The sequence below is a fragment of the Plectropomus leopardus genome, chromosome 5, assembly GCF_026936395.1.
Source record: "Plectropomus leopardus strain MGB_pleo_1.0 chromosome 5, ASM2693639v1, whole genome shotgun sequence".
Classification (NCBI taxonomy): domain Eukaryota; kingdom Metazoa; phylum Chordata; class Actinopteri; order Perciformes; family Serranidae; genus Plectropomus; species Plectropomus leopardus.
This window is the reverse complement of record NC_142180.1, coordinates 23,347,030-23,367,273: the sequence shown is the minus strand read 5'-3', so window position 1 is coordinate 23,367,273 and position 20,244 is coordinate 23,347,030. Positions and strand designations below refer to the sequence as shown.

Genomic DNA, 20,244 nt, shown 5'->3' with positions numbered 1-20,244 from the left:
TCCCCTTCTTCAGATGAAACGTCCTCATTTCAAAATCTCGTGAAAAAATAAATCTCATTTTAGCAGCTGTCAGTAGCAACAGGTTCTAGTTAAAGAGGCTTTTTCTGAAATCTCTGCATATTTGTCATCAAGAGGACGGAGCAGTCTTTGCTGCTCTGCACTGGCTTCCTGTGTAATTCAGAAGTGATTCCAAGGTCCTCAAATTTGTATACAAATATCTAGATGGGCTCAAACCAAGCTACATTGCTAACTCCCTTGTCAACTTCATGTCTACATCTTTTTATCTTTTCAAACGTTGCAATCATCTGCTGGTGGTTTATTGAAGGTACACAGCAACACACACACACACACACACACACACACACACACACACACACACACACACACACACACACACACACACACAAATCTGTTTTCTTTCCTAAATAACTATTTTACTGTGTTTCACTAATATTGTTATTTATGTGATCTGTTGTTAATTTCATTCCCTGTATTTCAACTGTACTTGTGCTTTGGCAACGCATGTCAAATGTCCTGCTAATAAAGTCTTTTGAACTGAATATAAATGTGATATCAGTTTTGGGCAGAGTCATCTGTACTCTTTGAGCGTTGATTCAACCACCACCTTAACAATTCTAATATTGCAGGTAAAATGTTTCCAAAACTTCCCAGAAACCTTTGTGTGACTTTTCTATGCAGGACAGTGGTATGTTCTATCTCGAGTTAGTAGGTATGAATATTCAGGAAAAGACCAACAAGCAACAAGGATGGAAACTGTCAAACTCGAACAAACAAACCAGCTAGAAAAAAAAAAAACTGAGAGCCTCAAACAAGAGCTCAAGAACATCTGCTGTTTTGAATACAGTAAATCTCACAGAATCACCACCATCCCTTTCAATTCATAACACTAATCCTGTTTCACAGATCTGCATCCAAATATATATACACACACACACACACACACACACACACACACACACACACACACACACACACACACACACTGTTGGACTTACCCACTGAGAACCACAATGAAGTCCATGACGTTCCATCCGTTTCTGAGGTAGGAGCCTTTATGAAATACAAAGCCCAGGGCAATGATCTTTATTCCAGCCTCAAAACAGAACATCCCGATGAAGTAGGGCTCTGTCTTTTCCTGTAAGGGTAAAGCACATAATCAGAGTGATAATAAGCTTCCAATGATTTGAAATGAAGCGCTGTGCATGAAGGTGTCATGTCTGAATTCTCTAAGGAGCTAAAGGCTCCGTTTGAGACAGTTTGGAGTTGTTTGACAGAAAAGACTTGAAAGGAAAGTGTGAAGTGTGGTTGGGTGTGTAGATGTAACCATGTGTGAATCTCTTACCAGTCTCTTAGACATGGGCGTTTTGTCCTCAGCAGGAAGGTGCTGCTCCAGAGCCAGGACGATGCAGTTGGCAATGATGGTGGTGAGGATCATGTACTCAAACGGAGTGGAAGAAAGAAGTTAAGGAACTTATGACCGACATAATGTTGAGTGTCTGTTAAAGTAAGTTAATTTTAAAGGTTATGGCTGGTGATATTGCAGTCTCCCTTACTCCAATTCATCAGGAATTTTCTCTGATTCTGGATTGTTCATTTTCATCTGTTGACAGTAAGAAATTTAACATATATTGCCAGCCTCATCCTTTAAGTGAAGTATTTCAGCAACATATGGGTTATTTAAAAGAAAAGCAAATAGACAGAAATGGAGTAAGCTATAAACAGGTTTCTAGGTCACAGTTAAACAGAAATATGATGTGATCCATTCATCAGAGCTCAACAGTGCTTCAAGAAATGTTTAATAAATAAATGGCACTGCAAATATTCCCAGAGCAAAGAAACTCTTCATTCTTAAAAAAGAGAAAACATTTTGACATCTTTACGATATCATTGAAAATATAATTTCGCTAATCACAGTGAAGCAAACTCAACAACACAGCAATTACAATGTCATGTAAGCACAGACAGACAGGCTCACACTGATTCCTCAGTATGAAACAGAATTAACCTGCATGTTATGAGCCTTGGGGCTGTAGACACAACCAGACACAAGCTGTACCTTATCTGAGGTCAGCTGCAGCAGAGACAAACACACACAAACACAAACACAAACACAAACACAAACACAAACACAAACACACACACACACACAGAGAGACAGACATCCGCATGCACACAAACACACTGAGGCAACAGAAGGCTTATCGGGGAGGGATGAGTGGGTGGGCCAGAGACGTGATCCCATAAACAGGGTCACTCTTACTACAAGCTTCACTGCCTGTTCCCTGGGACCTGCACTGGTTGTCGGTTCAACACCAGCCGCTCTGGGGTTGAGCTAAGCCAGCAATGTGCTCTTTATCTAATGCCTGCGTGGGCAGACCATTTTCTCCTGGTTATGTGGAGAAGAGGTAGGAAGGATGGGAGCTTAAATCTGCAGAGTGGAGACAGGCAGGGAGAGTGGAAGTCAGAGGGAGGCAGAGATAACAGGGAAGAATGAAACAGGAGAAAGTGATAAGAGGGGATGACGGGTGATCAGTGGAGAAGAAGGTGATGCTTATATAGAGTGTCAGAGCTTGCTAAACAGGTGGGTGAGGAAGAGGCAATGAGACCAGATAAGACTGACACCGGACAGATCGATGCTGTGCTGGCAGCTGTACCCAGCAGGGTTACTCAGGGACATGTGAGGGACAAAAAGCTAAAAAAAAAAAACAAAGCAAATAAAATCTTACTCCCACCAGCCTGTAGGGGTTCCAACTTAAACCCGGGCTGAGACACAGATTGGACTCAGTGATTGCAAGTTAATCACTGACAGATTTTTGGGGAAAAAAAACCACAGTAGCCACCAGAAATCTGTTCATGATGAGCATGAAAACAAAACGTGGTTCAACTGCATATCTGTCTCAGTCTGATGGTTTGTTTTCAAGTTTGTTTTATTTGCTTTTCTTTTGATTTCCTACAATAACTAGCATCACTTTAGTCTAGGCGAGAGCTCTGAGCAGCAGCATGTCATCACGCCCTGCATTCCCTCAAACACACATAACAAGCAGGAGGAGAGGAGAGGGGAGATGAGACGGAGGGAGAGACAGAAGAGCGAGGAAAAGGCAGGAAAGAGAGAAAATTAAGATAGAAAAAGAGGGGTATCCACGGCAACAGGCTTCTCCTCCAGCCAAAAGTCAATGCCACAACACGGTTACTGGGCAGCTGAACTATCTTTGCAGTTACACACACACACACACACACACACACACACACACACACACACACACACTGAGGCCACAGCATTTAACCACAACATGACATTAACAGGTATTAACAGTAATAACAGGTTAGTATCAGTCAAATGATCAATAATCAGACTTCATCATTATTGTCAAATTCATCACACACACACAAAAAGTTTTTGACACTGTCCTATTGTAGATAGGAATGTTCCTATAACAGAAAGTGATACATTCATAACCCTTTATCACCCACTTCAATTACAAAAAAACATTAACTCTTTATGCAAACTAGACTGAATTAAATGCAAGTCACATAAGCAACATTGACTTATTTGACATTCACTTACTTTCTTCATTTTTTTTTCTTCTATTATTCCCCCTTTATTTTTGGCCAATTAGGTGCAGCTGGAAAGGCTATAAGCACAACACTAACATGTCATCACTCTTCAAGTGGGTAATGCAAACATGTCAATTAAACGCTGCCAGGGCTGTTACACATCTAGCAGATAAGGTGCAACATTAGCACAAATTCAACTCAAATATTCAATCTCATTTAAGCTCTGTTATTGGTCTCTACCAACTCCTCCACCAAATAAGCTCTTAAGTTGTGTTGAGGAAGTTAGCTGCTAAATGCTCCATTATATTTCCAGTTAGTTGCTAAATCTGTCTACTTGCCGCTTGATGTTGGGCACATAGTACTTTGTTGATTTTTTCAAGCTTTTTTTAAATGAAAACAACTGTCTGCATTGGTACAAAGTGCTGCTATGTTAGCAATTAAACCTTTGAAACCTGAGCAAATTGTCTTGATTTCTTTCAATAACATGGAGAGTAGGCAATAAATAACAAAAAAAGAAATGACGCAGAAATTAGAAGAAAAAAAAAATTCAATTACCTAAAAACTATTTTTAAAACATAAATAAATCAATAAAAAGTAAAAAAAAAAATAAAATAAAACAAGGACATGATCTGGAAAGTGCTTAAAAATTCTAATAATTCTGTAACTGTAAATCTGGTATTATGATGATACGTACAGTTTGTCCCTAGCTTTGTTTCATATTCCTCCTTAGCTTTTTAAAAATATTTTGCAATATGTGGAACATTTCTTACCAATATGTTCATTGCCTTTTTTCCCATGTTTTTTACCAAATCACACCAATGTGCTCAGGGTTTAAATACTTGCAAAAGGCATCTGAAAGCAGCAAAAGTAAAATGATGTCGCTCCAGGTTTCAAAGGGTTAAAGTGAACAAAAAACACCAAAGCTGTGGGCTGGAAAACAAAAAAAAATGAGCTGAAAGATGGTAAAGAGCTCTGTAAAGCTTTAATTTTGAGAAAATTTCATCACAATAAGCAACCCCCCTCATACAGTCATATTATCTACTGTTAAAACTGATTTGGCCTCAGCAGCCTTACTGATGCTTGCTGACTCCCTAAAAATTTTCAATAAATTCTTTCCATGCAGCACACAAAGTTGAGTTCATCAGCAGTTTAACACTCAACAAGTGTCTTTAACCCATCTTCTCTCCTCTGTGCTGCTCTGGAGTGTGACGCTGATTATGCATCGTCTACCAGCTTTAGCAACAAGGCGTCTCGTGACCAATCCTGTGAGTCACAGTGACGCTGGCACTCTTCCTCGACTCTCAAACATGCGTGTAAAAATAGACATGGAGACAGAGTGTGATGCCCTGTGCATCTGTGAATACGCTCAGGCCCAGACTGGATCCAAGCCCCTGTGATTGTTATTACGTTCGAGTGAAAATTAAACTGACTCACAAGCATCGGAGCATGGCTTATTAGAAATCTGTGAATTATCAACAGTGTGTGTGTGTGTGTGTGTGTGTGTGTGTGTGTGTGTGTGTGTGTGTGTGTGTGTGTGTGTCAAAGGCAGAGAGCAGCATTAAATATACAAACATAGATGAAAGCCACCATGTAATCTCCATTTCGAGTCAAATTAACTCTATTTCAGCCTAGGGAATGAAAAGACTAATATACTACACCTTACAACTCTATTGCTGTGCTGTTATTCAAATACGCAAAAGATAAAAGATTTTGTCAACTGAATGGATTCAACGGACTGTGGTATCAAACACTGCCCAATCTATCTTCAGTTCAACATCATCTCCACACCTCAGTGGTCTGCTTGAGCCAGCCGATCAATCCTGAGAATAAATGTGGCCATAGTCCAGTCAGTCCTGTTTATATGCAGCAGCTCTGTGAGCAAAACATGTCAACTCTGAGCCATAGCTGGTCTTAAACACACCTCTCTGTGAAGACATAGGTGGATATACAGTAATGATACCAGAGGAGTATTGAGCATAACTCATGTGATGTTTTGTGGATTGGTTATATCACCTCTCTGTGAGCAGATTAGAGATCAGTGCACACTTAAGACACTGCACATTTACTAGCTTGATTTTCTTCATCTACATTCACATTGAAAATCTGCTCCCATTGATGGAGTAAAGAGCCAGCAATAAGCAGAAAAACTGTTTTTGTAATTGGAGATAAATGAGAGTCTGACCACAACTACACTGGGGACACCAGGGTCATTTCCTTGCTAATTTTCCATTTCCATTTTTCATGCAAGGATGTGATTTAGTTAGAGGGAAATTAATGGTCTTTCTCAAGTTTGAGCTGACTCTGGAGACATTTGCAAAGGATTTACAACCTTAAATGCACCCTCAATTAAATTACCATAAATCCCAGTTAAGACTTTGTGTTTTAAAAGAGCAGTGACACTTCCTGTCAAATATCTAAAATGTCTACCCGGTTTCACACCTAACTCAAAGCACATGGTTATTTTAGTGTGTACTGATGAAACAAACTATTAAATCTATCTATCAATTATTTAGAGGAGTAGCTTCTCAATGGGAAACTTCCCACTGCGGGGGATCCCAGTGGGGATCAGACAGGAGGAGCAGCTGTCGGTCCTCACCACGCCTGCCTCACTAAACTCAGACAGTGGGCTTAATTAGCCCTGCCTCTACCCTGCCAGGCCCCGATCAGCCCTACATCGACTGTAACCTCAGCAGGTAGAGTACGCACATATGTACACACACTTTTAACAACCTATTACTCACGTGAGCTTGTACAACAGCAAGAAAGAATATGTACTCATATAAATATCAAAACAGAGAATAATGTGCTCTTAAGAGCCCACACACAGCACTCAGGCTCCAGACGTCTCTGGATAATTCCTGAACTGATCATTTGTTGTTAATTGAGCAATCAGAAAAAAAAGGTTCTCTGACAGCGAGGTGACAGCGGCAAGTTGTTCTCCAAACACATGGCTGACCTTTAGCAGACATCCCGCTGAGAGTGAGCGCATGTGTGTATGTATGTGTGTGTGTGTGTGTGTGTGTGTGTTCGCTCTTGTATTTCTATCTGTGAGGACGGATTAGAATTTTAGGCGATGGAAGCAATGGCATAGTACAGTGCAACAGAGCCGAGAGGCTGTCAGGGGCCCATGTAGGAAGCTGAATTTTCGTAATTTGGAAATCAGGCTGCGGTGGTTTGAGTTCAGGGCAGGCTCTTAGATAAGGGGTGACAAATTTGTCTCTTCGGCTGATTTTTATGTTGCTGATCAAAGGCTGGTGTGAAGGATAGCTAGGAAGCTGCTGTATTTTGGCCTTCGCTGGGAGGAGAGCCAGCAGCAGCTTACGGACCGCAGTGGAAATAACACACCAGATCAATCCTCAGGACGGGTCTGATTCTGAGCGGTCCTGACTCAGGCCATATTTAACCCCTGGTTGTGTGTGTGTCCATACTTAAGTGTGAGAAAGAACGTGGACACGTGTGTTTGGGGCAGGCGTGGGCCCAAGAAAAAAAAATGGCACCAGAGCCTATCATGATTATGTTACACTCCTGGGTAAGAACAAGGACATTGTGGAATATGAGGATGTTTCATAGTGGTTTTTAATTATTTAAATGACTGCTTATATTTAGGATTAAAAATAAAAGCGGGTCTGTGTTAAGTTTAGGGTAAAGGGTGAGGTTAAAGAAGTGCAAAAAGGGATTTGTACTGGGACTCACAATGATGACAACAATGCAGGAAGTCACTTCACTACCCCTGGTCAAGTGATAAACCCCTGTGAAACTGTAAAGTGCCATTTTATACTTGGGTTTTACAAATGAGATAGGCCGTGTTATCTGACAAGCTATAAAGGTGATGGTGTGTGTGTGATTTTTTTAACCCATGGACCAAGCCAGGCTAGCTGTTTCCTCCTGCCTTTAGTCTTTCAGCTAAACTACAGTAAGTTATTTATGACGAACCAAAAGAGGATTATCTCTTGGTTCTGCAGCTCCCCTTTAGCTTTATGGAGCTTTATAGCGAGTTTCAGCTCATTGTTCAGCTGTCTGACTGTTTTGGTTCACTCTCATCACTGTCATAGCTTCACTGTCATAAGTTGTAGGCAGCTGTTTTCAACAAAAAAAAAGTTCTAAAAACCCACTAACAGCACCAACTCAGCACCAAACAACAGACAGACACGGTCATTAACTAGGTGGCAAACATAGAGGAACACAGACTACCTAAGTGGAATAATTAATTAATGCATTGAAATAAGAATTTTATGTTTGTTAACATTTTAACACCTGGACTGACATCCGTTTTCGTGTGCTGCATTGAGTCACCTTTTAATAGCATTTAAATGTCAAAAACCTGGGATTTAAAAAAAATATATTTCAAAAACACAGGAAAATGTATTTAAAATTATATTTAAAAAAAAAGGAAAAAACGTATCAATTTTTCTCTAGCTGTTGATATGTATGCACTGTAACCAAATGCCACAGGGAAACTGACACCATATTCTACAAAAAGTATCGAAACTCTAAAAGTCTGAAAGGTTCAATACACTGACATGAATCAATACAAAGGAACTGACACTGTAAAAAGAACCAGTCCACGAATCATTACTTCATATTAGTTTAAAAGGTGATGATATGGCAATGTTGTGTTCACAACTTGTTTCTGCTGCGTCCTGGTGGCCAAAGAAAATACATTATTGCAGGTCTTAGTATAATTTTGCCTGCAGGGCAAACATTAACATTGCTGCTTCTACTAAAGTAAAAGATCTGGATACATCTGGGCATTAATTAATGTAAGGAAAGAGGCAGAATGCATTCTGTTAACAATGGTCCTCACAAATATAGAAACACAAACATGTGTGTGTGTCACTACTTACATGTTCATACGTCTCTATAGGTTCAGTGTGTGTTCTAAGTAGTGTTTTCTGTGCATGAATCTTCACCCTCCAGACATGATTCACATACTGCAGAGAGCCACTCATCACAGCCACAGTGGATATTGACCAGAACACAGAAACACTCAGCTCAGCATCACTCCCTTCAAAACCATATTAGCAAACAATATAATATAGTATGACTCAGTGAGTAATGACTTGTTGTAATAGCATATGACACTGCGATCAGACATCATTACATATAATTCCTGTTAATGTCTGTTAATCAGATACAGTAGAGCTCATTAGATGTAATGAGACACTCCCTTCACTACAGCACATTAACCTGGAGGTTATTCAGTCTGGCTGCTTTCCTTCTGGTCACTACAGCACACACTATCTTTAAATTGATGCAGCGTATAAGATGTGCCTATAGGTGCAGATGTAGCATCAATATTGGTTATGACCAAACCACTGGGGAGCTGAAATATCTGTAATATGATAACCAACACACACACACACACACACACACACACACACACTTTAACGCTTTCTTCCTCAGCTGTTGATTGAAATTCATCCTGTTTCTATTTTTAATCACCTCAATGGATGGGCAAGCCCAGGGAAAACAACAATAGACCGTCATCAGCAATAGAGACCCACTCTTTCTATTTGCTGGGTTTTTATAATCAGCAGTAGGCTAGTCAGTCAGTCAGGAAGCTTCTGAATAGAGCAGAACAATGGCAGAGAAGAGGCCACACCTGGTCCCGGACACCTGGTGAGTTGCACAGCAGCAGCACAAACACACCACCAATGGACATTTGCGTGTGGTCGTCCTCCTCCGCAACAGGCAGAAAAAATAACAGTCTCTCCCTTTTCAATAATGCAGGAGCAAGTCATGAGGTTTGAGAAAACAGCCAAATAATTATTACTGAAAATCATTAAAAGTGTTAATACACATATATGGATAATGCCACACTCTGATTTAATAGCAGCATTTAAGCAGATAGTGTTAGATACATTCTAAGTGGCCAGGGTGTGATGTGTTGTTGAGTTTAGGGCCATAACACAATGTAAAATAAGGCTAAAATGCTGATCAGAGTTTTCAAAAATCCAAGGAGATGTCTTGTTTTGTCTGATCAGCAGTCCAAAATCCAAAGATATTCAGTTTACTGTGATATAAAACAGAGAGAAGCAGCAAACGCTCATACTGGACAAGCTGGAAACTTCTTACTTCTAAAAAATGACTGAAATTATTAAAATATCAAAATAGATGCAGACTCTTTTTATGTTGTTTGACTTTTCTGTTAACCACTCAATCCTTGCAGTTCTAGTTGAGCTTGATATATTCATTGTATATAACTCATCGGGGGGGCAGTATGGTGGCAACAGCAGGTCCTCATAGCCTTTTGTTGACAGAAAAGATTTACAGCCATAAACAAAGAAAGTCCTGTGTGTTCCTCTAATCCACTTTCCACTGACACCTCCTCCCTTTCTGCACTTGTTTCTGTATAGATAAAGCTATTGTCATAACTGCATATATAATTTAATTCACTAAGGGATAATTGTTCCATAAAATAGCCAAAAAACGCCACTGGTACCCCCAAAACCCAGATCAAATGCTTATTTTCATGCCCTAAACTACTTGCTTGATCCCTAATTCCTTGATTTACAGTACTGGATTATATTAATATTGCTGTATCAATATTATAGCGCCCAATATCATGTATTTCCCCATGTGTGCTGTCCATGGTGCTGAAATCTAAATTGCACAGGCAAACTAGGGGCTACACACTAAAAGTGAATTTGGCTGTTTAATTAAGGACCTCAGCCTTCTGGGACATTGTGTGCACGTGTGGAAAAATGTGTTGTTTATTTGTTGAGCACAGTTTACCCACCTCCTACGTGACTCCATGCACCTCTTGGATGAATGTGTTTGTATATTTCACGCCTTAATAGACGCTTCATTTACACCGTGAAGCAGAAAAAGGATATGGCCACTCAATGATTTTCTTGGCGTACTTCCTCACCACGTTGTCCTCGCCAAAGATGAAGAGGGACCTGTTGACAGTGAAGCAGTTCTCCCGGACCGGGATGGGGTTGTACAGGGCCATGGTGCGGGCACGCTGTGCTTTGGTCTGCTTGAAGGCTGGGGAGATGCCACCTGTGGACACGGCCGCCCCATCGCGGTTCCGGTTGCGCTCGGACCCTCCATCCCCTGAGCTCAACAAGCCCGGGACATCGTCTCCAAAACGGGCCATTCTGTCGGAAGGGGAAGACAGGGAAGGGAAAAAAAGGAGGTTATAGTCTCCTAGAAAGCAAGGGCGCGGTGCTGCGCTCGGTGTGACAGCGGCGGAGTGGCGAGACCAGTTTCAGTCCATCATCAGTTTTGTTCGCAAAAAAAGCACCGAAGTCAGTGTTCCTCAACTTCAAAAATGCTCAAACATTCACCGATTTTCGTCTCGAGTCGGTCCCGCAAGAAAAGCACCTCAATTTTAAGTGCGCTCTGCGTAAAATAAAGGACACAAATCCAAAAAGTACTTCAATCCCGCCTCATTTAAATCCGTAGCTGTAAAAACGGTTTCATTTCGCTGCGTTTTATACATCCAAACACTAATATCTTAAAGAAAAGCTGCAACAGGTCACGTCTTCAGCCATCCTCAGTCCCCCGAATGAGGAGCAGAAGAGCAGGTTGATCCATGGATTTTAAAATAAACTAGCAATAGTCCTCTGAGTAATTCAGAGCACATCACTCCTGTCTCCTCTCTCCTCTTCACTGCTGACCACCTACCATAAGAGCACTATCCTACTGCGTGCGTAAGAGGACGATCGGGGGAAAAAACTTTGGTATTTTGCACGACATTTTTCCTCGAAACAACGGGAGCAAAACAAGCTGACAATACGTGGCGTAAAAGCAAATCCGTCTTGTCTGCAGTGAGAAAGTGAGGGAAGTGTCTCTCTTTCCCCTGCACTGTAAGAGCAGGAGGAGACAACAGTGTCTCCTAATGCGACAGGCACCTCTCCTAACCTCTGTCCAACCCCACACATACACTGTCATATGGGCAGGCTGTAAAGGACAAACAGAGATCAATTGATTAAGTCACAATGTAATGAAAATAATGAAAAGATGCCTTCATCAAGTTGAGATTATGTAAACCAATTACACTGAACATTTGATAGCATGTAAACCTGCAGATAACAAGACCTTCACTGACTTGATGTTTTTGATGAAACTCTGTAAAAATCTTGCAAAATGCTAAACGTTTATTGTGGGATCACTCCAGCTCTGAGTGGTCATTTGAAGATGGGCCACGCTGTGATATTTAGTTAATTTATGTTATTCACCCTGCACGGTCCTCGGCATCAACAAACTGAATGCTGGTCACGCACCGAGTCTGGAGAGGAGTAAACACCTGTTGTGAAATAAACCACTGCCAGCAAAGACACTCAGGGGGCATCAGCAAGCATCTTTGGCTAATTAAAGGGTTCAAAACCTGCTATTGAAAGGCATGATAGTGAGGGGGAGTTGTTCTGCTGTGTGCTGGCTGGATGTGATCGTATCTGCTCTCATGAGGATGAGGGAGAAATAAGATGAGAAAGGGAGGAGCAGGGACGCATGGTGAGTCGGAAGGGTTCAAATGTTTTTTCTGTCACATCTGAGAAAAATGACTATACGTCAAGCAATAAAGAAAATTAGCCTGGATGTTAAGTTTGATGATATTATATATTTCTCTTATTGTCAACAAATACCCCGAAAAGAGAAAAAAGACAATGATAAACAGTATGTGGTAAACAGGAAAAAAATTTGAGGCACTTCAAAAATGTGAAAAACATAAGAACAAGGAGATGTTACGTTAAAAAGCCAACATGTTTCGACCATACTGGTCCTTGTCAGGACTAGAAAACTAGTATGTTGTAAATGCTATCTTTAGCATGTTAACAATGTCTGAATAATACACATAATAATAAATACAATTAAAAATGTTAAAAATAACAAATTGTTATGCCAATCAATATACTGTAGTAGATACAGAGATATTTTACAAGATAAGTGAAAACGTTCACCTGCTGGTGGTGCAAAGGAAAAATTCAGAGGATCATCAAAGTCATGAGGGCACATTCTTAAAACTTAATAATTATCTACTTAAAAGTTGTTGAGCTATTTCAGTCTCCATCAACCCAAGTGGTGAACTGACAAGACATTGCCATCTGGTAATAACTATTAAAAACAGATCAGTGTAACGCACCTTTGCAGAGTATAACATGTTCTGTCATTATAATGAATGTAGGCACTGTAGTTTATTTTGAGTCAATCACACATACTGCCCACCATCCTGCTGCTGTTGGTACCATAGAGCACCAAATGTGTATTAATCCACTGCTGAAAACAGTCCAACAAATGCACTTTTAACCTTTATTTGAGGAAAAAAAAAACTACAGTCCCTAGCTTGGATTAAGAAATTGTTGAGCCATTGTAAAAACTAGAAATGATTTGTCTGTGGGCCATTTTGTAAAGATTTTCATCGTCAGTAGGAACCATTGAGCTTGAGGCTGTCTGCCACAGACAATTTAAAGTAACTTTAGAGATGGACTAAAGCAAAGGTGATTTTGGTCTTTGCATGAGATTAAGATTGACAATGACAAATATGTAGAATAACACCACTCTTCTCCTCTAAATGAGACCCTGAGGCTCCTCAAAAAAACTCTCCCAAAAGATGTAAAGAAAAAAGCTTTTTTAAAAACTGAGATGATAAACTGATGTTGACAGAAACAGCGGAGACGATGAACCGCAGGAGAGAGTTAACCATGACGCTGACACTGATGGGTATTTAGTGATGGTGGTATGACGAAGGCAGTGATCAATGGTGTGTGGCCTCCAACTCATTAGAGCTCCAACACATTATGGGCATTAAAAATAGAACACATAACAGACAGATTTCTGACATCTCCTCGTTATGAATGGTGAGAAGAGACAGTGAAATTTTCCTTAACGGTCTCCTCCAGTTAGGAGGCGAAGAACAGCTGAAAGAAAAATCACACTTTACTCTCTTTTTGTTATTTCAGTCTCAGCTAAGTGAGATAGGAATGTTACTTGTGCCACTTCCTCTGTGCAGCAGTGATATCATTACATTGTTTTCTGTCAGGAGGATAGCATACAGCAGCCACAGCTCTGTTGGCTTAGAGGTGAGGGGTGAATTATGGTAATTAGGTGTTAGCAGCAGCGATGATTAGGGTGGAAGGATGATGGCTCTTTCCTGGAAAAAAGGCAGAAAGTGAGCTGGTGGAGTATCTTTGTTGTAGATGATGCTTTGAGTCTTTGTTCTTTAATTAAAAAAGGTTATTTTGTTTAAAGAACAGTGACTGAACCCAAATGAAATATGACTATTGTCTTTGCTCAAAGGTGCAGATCAACCAATCACTCCAGCTTTGAAGAAATAAACAAAAGTTTTAAAGAGACAATCTGATCCTAAAGCAGCTGATAGCTGATAGCAATTTCTAATTTACAAAGAGCTAATAAGTTGTAACCAACAGCTTTATTGATGGTAAATAAACAATTTAACAATGCTTCACAGATCAGTTATGAGATATTAACAAAAATAATATTTGTGTTGCCAGGTTGTAAGAAATCAACAAAAAGTCAGTGGTATTTTTTGGATTTGGTATTTTGGATTACTGCAGAAAATAAACTCTGTGGCAAACAAAAAATCATGATACTTTCACATTTGCTTAGCAAAATACCACTTCTATGATTTTTGAAGTGTAAATGCAGGAGTAAAAAAGCTATGTTATGCAATAAACAAACTACACCACGGTCAAATGACTTACACATTGCCATCACTAAGCTTGTTGATTTGCATGATTATGTTTTATGTCCCTGAAAACCTCTGTAATCTCATTTACCAACAGCCTTTGTAACACACTTGAATGCCACAAATTGACGAGTGAGGTATTTGCTGAAGGTTTATGTCATAGATCAAAACTCTTAAATTTCTGTAAACAATAGACCTTATTTCATCCTGATTCTCTGCAATCATTTTTCAAAAAGTGGTCATACAATCCATTTAGGTGTCTCCTGATGAACTGAGGAGTCATCTGAAAGATAAAGCATGCGTCATGCTGGAGGAGGATTTTTCACAACCTAGCAACCTAAAAGTTGTTCTGATGAAGTGGATAAAACTATCCAACCAATAAGGTCATTAGTTATAGCTTCTAAACCCTTGATAGAGAGGGTTGAATTAGAAAGTCTGTGTGAGATGGACTGATTATATTTGAAATCATATAATTCAAAACACTGGGTATTGAAGCTAAAGTTGTGTAAATGTTTCCAAGAATCTGATCGAATTAGGTTGGAGACATTTAATTTGACATCATAGACATGTCGTCAGTGTTGGAAAATCTTCTCCTAGCTCTAAGAGACGTCGAGCTTAGAAAAATCTTGATGAGGAACGCAAGGTTACCAAGGTTACTTGCTGTTATGACAGCAGTTTGACAGTCTCTGCTCCAGTAATGGGACTAAGTGACACAGGCCTGAGGTGAGAACAATGATTTCAATTCAAAAATAGAACGTGTGAACAGAGATACCTGGCAGGCTTGTATCTGAAACCTGGTCATTATCAGGCTCCTCGCTTAGAGGAGCAGTGTGTAGGATTTAGAGGGATCTATTGGCAGCCATGAAATATACAATTTCTAATTATGTTTTCATAAGAGTATAACCACCTGAAACTAAGGATCACTGTGTTTTTTTACAGCTCAGCTTTTACACGTGCCTGCAAAAGAGCAGTGCAGAGCATATAGTTAGAGAAGAGAATAAAAACAATGAAGCTTGTGCAGCCTGGATCTTATAAATCAGTTCTGAACAGAAGAAAAACTAAATGAAAGACTTGTATTCACAAACACCTCTGGCTGTTAATGTAGGTGTTTTATTTTTGCTTCTTTGTGGAGCATTTTAGTTTGAAACCAAGTCAGGTAGGTGAACAATAATAAGGGAGAGAAAAAATAAATATTAATCACTGAATAAATGACAGGTAGTGTAATTGGAGGAGTGTAAAGGCTGGCAGCTATAGTAGAAACACACACAGCTAGACTCATTATTTACACAGCGCAAAGACCTCAGATAAGGAATCTGTGTGTCTGTCTGAGTAAGACATGTCAACACATTTTCATCAGTGTGGAGAACACACTTGTTGACAGCCATGGGAGGGGCTTTTAATGTACAGGTATAAAAGAGCGGAGCACAACACACAGGAAGAACACTCAATACAACAGCATTAAAGTGTTCATGATTTATGCCATCTCTTTTATCCTAAACACCTCTGATGAACTAAATGCATTTTTTCCCTCTGTCTTAATCTCAGTCTACATTTCATTTAATCAGGAGGTCTCAAAACCATGTGACAAATAGGAATATTTGCACCAAAGAATCCTGGCTAGTGTGGTGTGTTGTATATCTCAATCCACAAGCGATGAGCAATGAGGAATGCAGTATGGCACAATCGTATTTACTAGTCTGGTTTAAACTGAGCATTATCTAACATAAAATTGTTTTCCACCTCTCATTGTCATATTGGTCTTTATAGCAAGAAGACATCCGTGGAGAGATGTTGTCCAGCTTCAACACACTGCCCAATTTTGCTGCAATAACTGTACTTTGATCAGGGCACAGCTGGGGGGGAAGAAGGGGTCCGATTTTGGGACCCCAGAATTGTATCTCTATTCTTTGCAGATGATGTGGTTCTGTTGGCTTCATCACACCACGACCCTCAGCATGCACTGGGGCAGTTTGCAGCCGAGTGTGAAGCTGCCAGGATGAGACTGAGCATCTCCAGATCGGAGGCCATGGTTCTCTGCCAGAAAACAGTGGATTGCCCCCTCTGGGTAAGGAAAGTGTTACTGCCCCAAGCGAAGGATTTCAAGTAGCTTGGGATCTTGTTCACAGGTGAGGGTAGTATGGAGCGTGAGATGGACAGGAGGTTTGGTACAACATCTGCAGTGATGCAGGCGCAACGCCAGACTGCCATGATGAAGAGGGAGCTGAGCCAGAAGGCAAAGCTTTCAATTTACCAGTCCACCTATGTTCCAACCCTCACCTATGGTCATGAGCTCTGGGTAGTGACCGAAAGATTGATTTTGCAGATACAAGCAGCTGAAAAAAGTTTTCATGCGCAGGGTGGCTGGGCTCAGCCTTAGAGATAGGGTGAGGAGCTCAGACATCTGAAAGGAGCTTGGAGTAGAGCCGCTGCTCCTTTGCATTGAAAGGCAAAGGCTGACATGGTTTGGGCATCTGCACAGGATGCCTCCTGGGTGCATCCTGCTGGAGGTGTTCTGGGCATGTCCAACTGGTGGGGGGACCTGTGGCAAAGACTATATATCTCATCTAGCCTGAGAATGCCTCAAGGTCCCCTAGGAGGAGCTGGAAAGTGTGGAGAGGAATATCTAGAGTATAAGCGGATGACAATGGATGGATGGAACTGTATTTAAAGTACACTTACCCATCAATGTTGTGTCTCTGAGAGGTTATCAGAACATTCAAACACATATATAGTATATTCTGAAGTTAATTATACACCACAAACGATCAGTATCATTAAATGAAGACACATCTTCATAAATAATGTCAAATATAAAATAAATACATCGACAAAGTCTAAAATTGTCACACACTACCACAAAACAAGAAAATGCTGGATACGAAAACATCTCCTCACTTATCTTCATTCAACATCTATTCAACCTCTATTGGATTATCTAAGCTTGCTGTCGCAAAGACAATTGGATTCATCCTAACTCTCACAGTAATTCATAATTCACAATCAACATTACAAGACAACCTTAACACAGAGGGTGTCTCATTTCAGACAATAACCTCTAAGCTCAGTTTGACTATTATCTAAAGGTACAACCTGTGTGTTATCAATTGTGTGCCTGCCTCCTTTATGTTTCATGCGTTTAGGGAGGCTTGTGCGTATAACTGGACAGGATAACTCCAGCTGACTGCACATTCTGCTGGATTTGCAAGCTACACAGTTGGCAAGGGACAGCTGCAAACCCACAGGTGTATTGAGTAGGAGAAACTTTAACTTAAAATTCAGAGAAACTTTACTCTTAGTAGAGTGGATATGCCACAAAGACATGGAAGGGAGCTGCACTGAGAAAGTCTGAAAAAGACTTTTAGAAAGAGAGCGGCTAACATTTGCTGGGCTTTAAGCTTTAGATAATGCATTACATATATCAAAAGAGTTAATTCACCATCTCCATAGTGAAGCAACGGCTATACAATCAACATATCGAATTCAACTTCAAGTTGAGGATACGTGAACACAGAGCCATAACCTCCTGTCTGCTCTTTGTTTGGTGTTTTAACACAGTCAGATATCGTGTTCATTCATCTCTCTCGCAGTTTGTGAAGAATACTGGTTTATTACTTTTTCTCTTTCCCACTACCACCTTCCCACATACCATTTGAGAAATTAGCATCTTTTATATTTTCGTCTGTTATTTGCATGCTTTAATCCATACGCAATTATGGAAGGGCTGATTATTAGATGCAAGATACCCTTTAGATCAAACAACACTTACAGGGCAGTGTGTATTTGTCCTTTGCCAGAAAATGCACCAAAGATAAGATGCAAAAGGTGCTAAAGCAGTGGCAAAAGCTGAGCTGTTGTCTGTGTTGCTGTTACACCCAAAGACATCACTCCAACTGATTCAAATTCAAATTAAACTTAATTTGATCTCTTGAGCTTGCAAAGATACCGTTGTGCTGTTATAGAAAACAACATGTTACCATAATTATGCAGATGACACACAAATTTACATATCCATATCACCAGGGGATTATGGTCCAATACAAGCACTAACAAGCACTAAGTGCACTCAAGAATTTAATGACTGGATGTGTCAGAATTTTCTTCAGTTAAACAGACAAAACTGAATGGGTTGTTTTGGAGCCAAGGAAAAATGATTAAAAGTCAGTGCTCATCTTCAATTGTCAAAGTTAAAAACTACAGACTAAGCGAGAAATCTTAGTGAAATTATGGACTCATATCTAAATTTCAACAGTGACATCAGGACAGTCACCTTAAGAATATATCAACGATTGCAGGACCTGGATCTCAGCAAAAAGTTGTCCATACACTTTCTGATCTTTAGCTACATTATGAACCATCCAGACCTCTCAGGTAGTCTGGAAAAGGTCTGCTTTCTGTCCCCAGAGTCCAAATTAAACACTATGAAGCAGTTTTTAGTTTTTAAGCACCATCTGGAACAAACTTTCAGAAAACTGCAAGTCCGCTGCAGCTCTCGGTTGTTTTAAATGAAGGCTGAAGACTTTAGAATTCCGCTGTCTTATTCAAAATCAAATAATTATTAATCTTTTACACTACATTTTATTTTCATATTTTACACCTGTGTCATATTCTATTTTAGCTTGCTTTAATTTTCTGTTCTTAGCTCTTTAAAGATTGCTTGTAATTGCATTCAAATGCCCTTTTATGATGTGTTTTTTTCTGCACTTAAAGCACTGTTTTTGCTAAAATGTGCCATATGAATAAACTCCCTTTGCTTATGTTTGGACTGAAATCAACTCTGGTTTTGCATATCATTTCACAGATATGGCTTGATACAAAAATAATCATGGACTGCTGGAAAATGTAGAAATGCATCAGCACAAAAACAATCTGCTAACACAGTCTGTTCCTGCACAGCTGATATGCTGAATGTCTGCAAAACTAATTAATATGAGTGAAAACAAAACCACATTGGCAAATCTAAAAACAGAATATTTTGAGTGGAAATGAGGTCTGAGCACAGTTGGGGACGCAGATGACCACAGAGTTTGAACTTCTGCATCAACAACTGTTTTCAAACTTTTACTGATGCAAATATTGCTACTGCATTATACTGTTAATCATCCATGTACAAAGCAACAACTGACACATGACAAGGTATGATGTGTCAAATGTCATGCTCTCATTATTTAGCCAATATATTAGGTGCTCCTTTTAAATCTCCAAAAACCTAACCCGTCTTAAACACATTAAGGTCCTCAAAATAACCACTGTGCTGGGTCAGTGTGCCGTCGGCAAGACCACAGACTTCAACCTGACACAGAAAAGCCCTGGGCAAACACAGAAGGACAGACAGACGACAAAGCCAGAGCTATTGATGTGGCGAGATGAAGGGGCTGGGGGATTGGACTATATTTAGCTTCATTGAGATGGAAATGGATGGAACATGAGAGGACTTATGTGTATGTGTGTGCAGCTTTGCATGCGTTTGGGTGTGTGTTAATGATGAGCTGCACGAGAAACACCGTTTGAATTTCAGGGCTTTACGTTGAAAAAGTGTTTTTGATCATAGAAACAGGAATAATTACAAGTGGGTTTGGCATAATCAATAGTCATCTCTGTTATAACAGCGTGGAAATAGCAGCACTGTTGATGTCTTTTCTGGTCTTGATCAGCGCCCAAAGGAAATATGATGAAACACATTTACCCTGTGGCATGATTTCTCTGCCTGTCTCTCTCACTCTTTCTCTGTCTCACCCTCTGCTATCTCTGCAGCTGTCTTACCCTCTCTCCTCTCTTCCTTTACCCAACCCAGATTTATGCCTTCCACTGTTGTCTTCCTCCTACTTGTTTCCTAGCAACTGAACTGACATGCCCCCTATTCTCAGCCCCGTGAATCTGTCACCATAACCCTAGATTTTATGGAATAAGCTATATAAATCATTGTTCCCTGTGGGGGGGGCTGAGTTATGATCGTTGTCTCCAGACAAGCGTCTCCCTCTACAAGCATGTTGTTAACCTGGTTTCCGCCTACTGCAAGT

The 20,244-nt window shown here is 40.2% G+C and overlaps 1 protein-coding gene across 1 annotated transcript in view; it reads right to left on the bottom strand.

The window, feature by feature from the left end:
• Positions 1-20,244, bottom strand: part of cacna1ea (calcium voltage-gated channel subunit alpha1 Ea) — a 135,881-nt gene that overhangs the window by 75,018 nt on the left and 40,619 nt on the right. The window contains exons 4-6 of the mRNA XM_088077770.1: positions 10,414-10,679; positions 1,364-1,470; positions 1,017-1,156 (exon numbers count right to left, since the gene is read on the bottom strand). Of these exons, the coding sequence (XP_087933896.1) occupies positions 1,017-1,156; positions 1,364-1,470; positions 10,414-10,679 (513 nt within the window). The remainder of the gene's footprint in view (positions 1-1,016; positions 1,157-1,363; positions 1,471-10,413; positions 10,680-20,244) is intronic.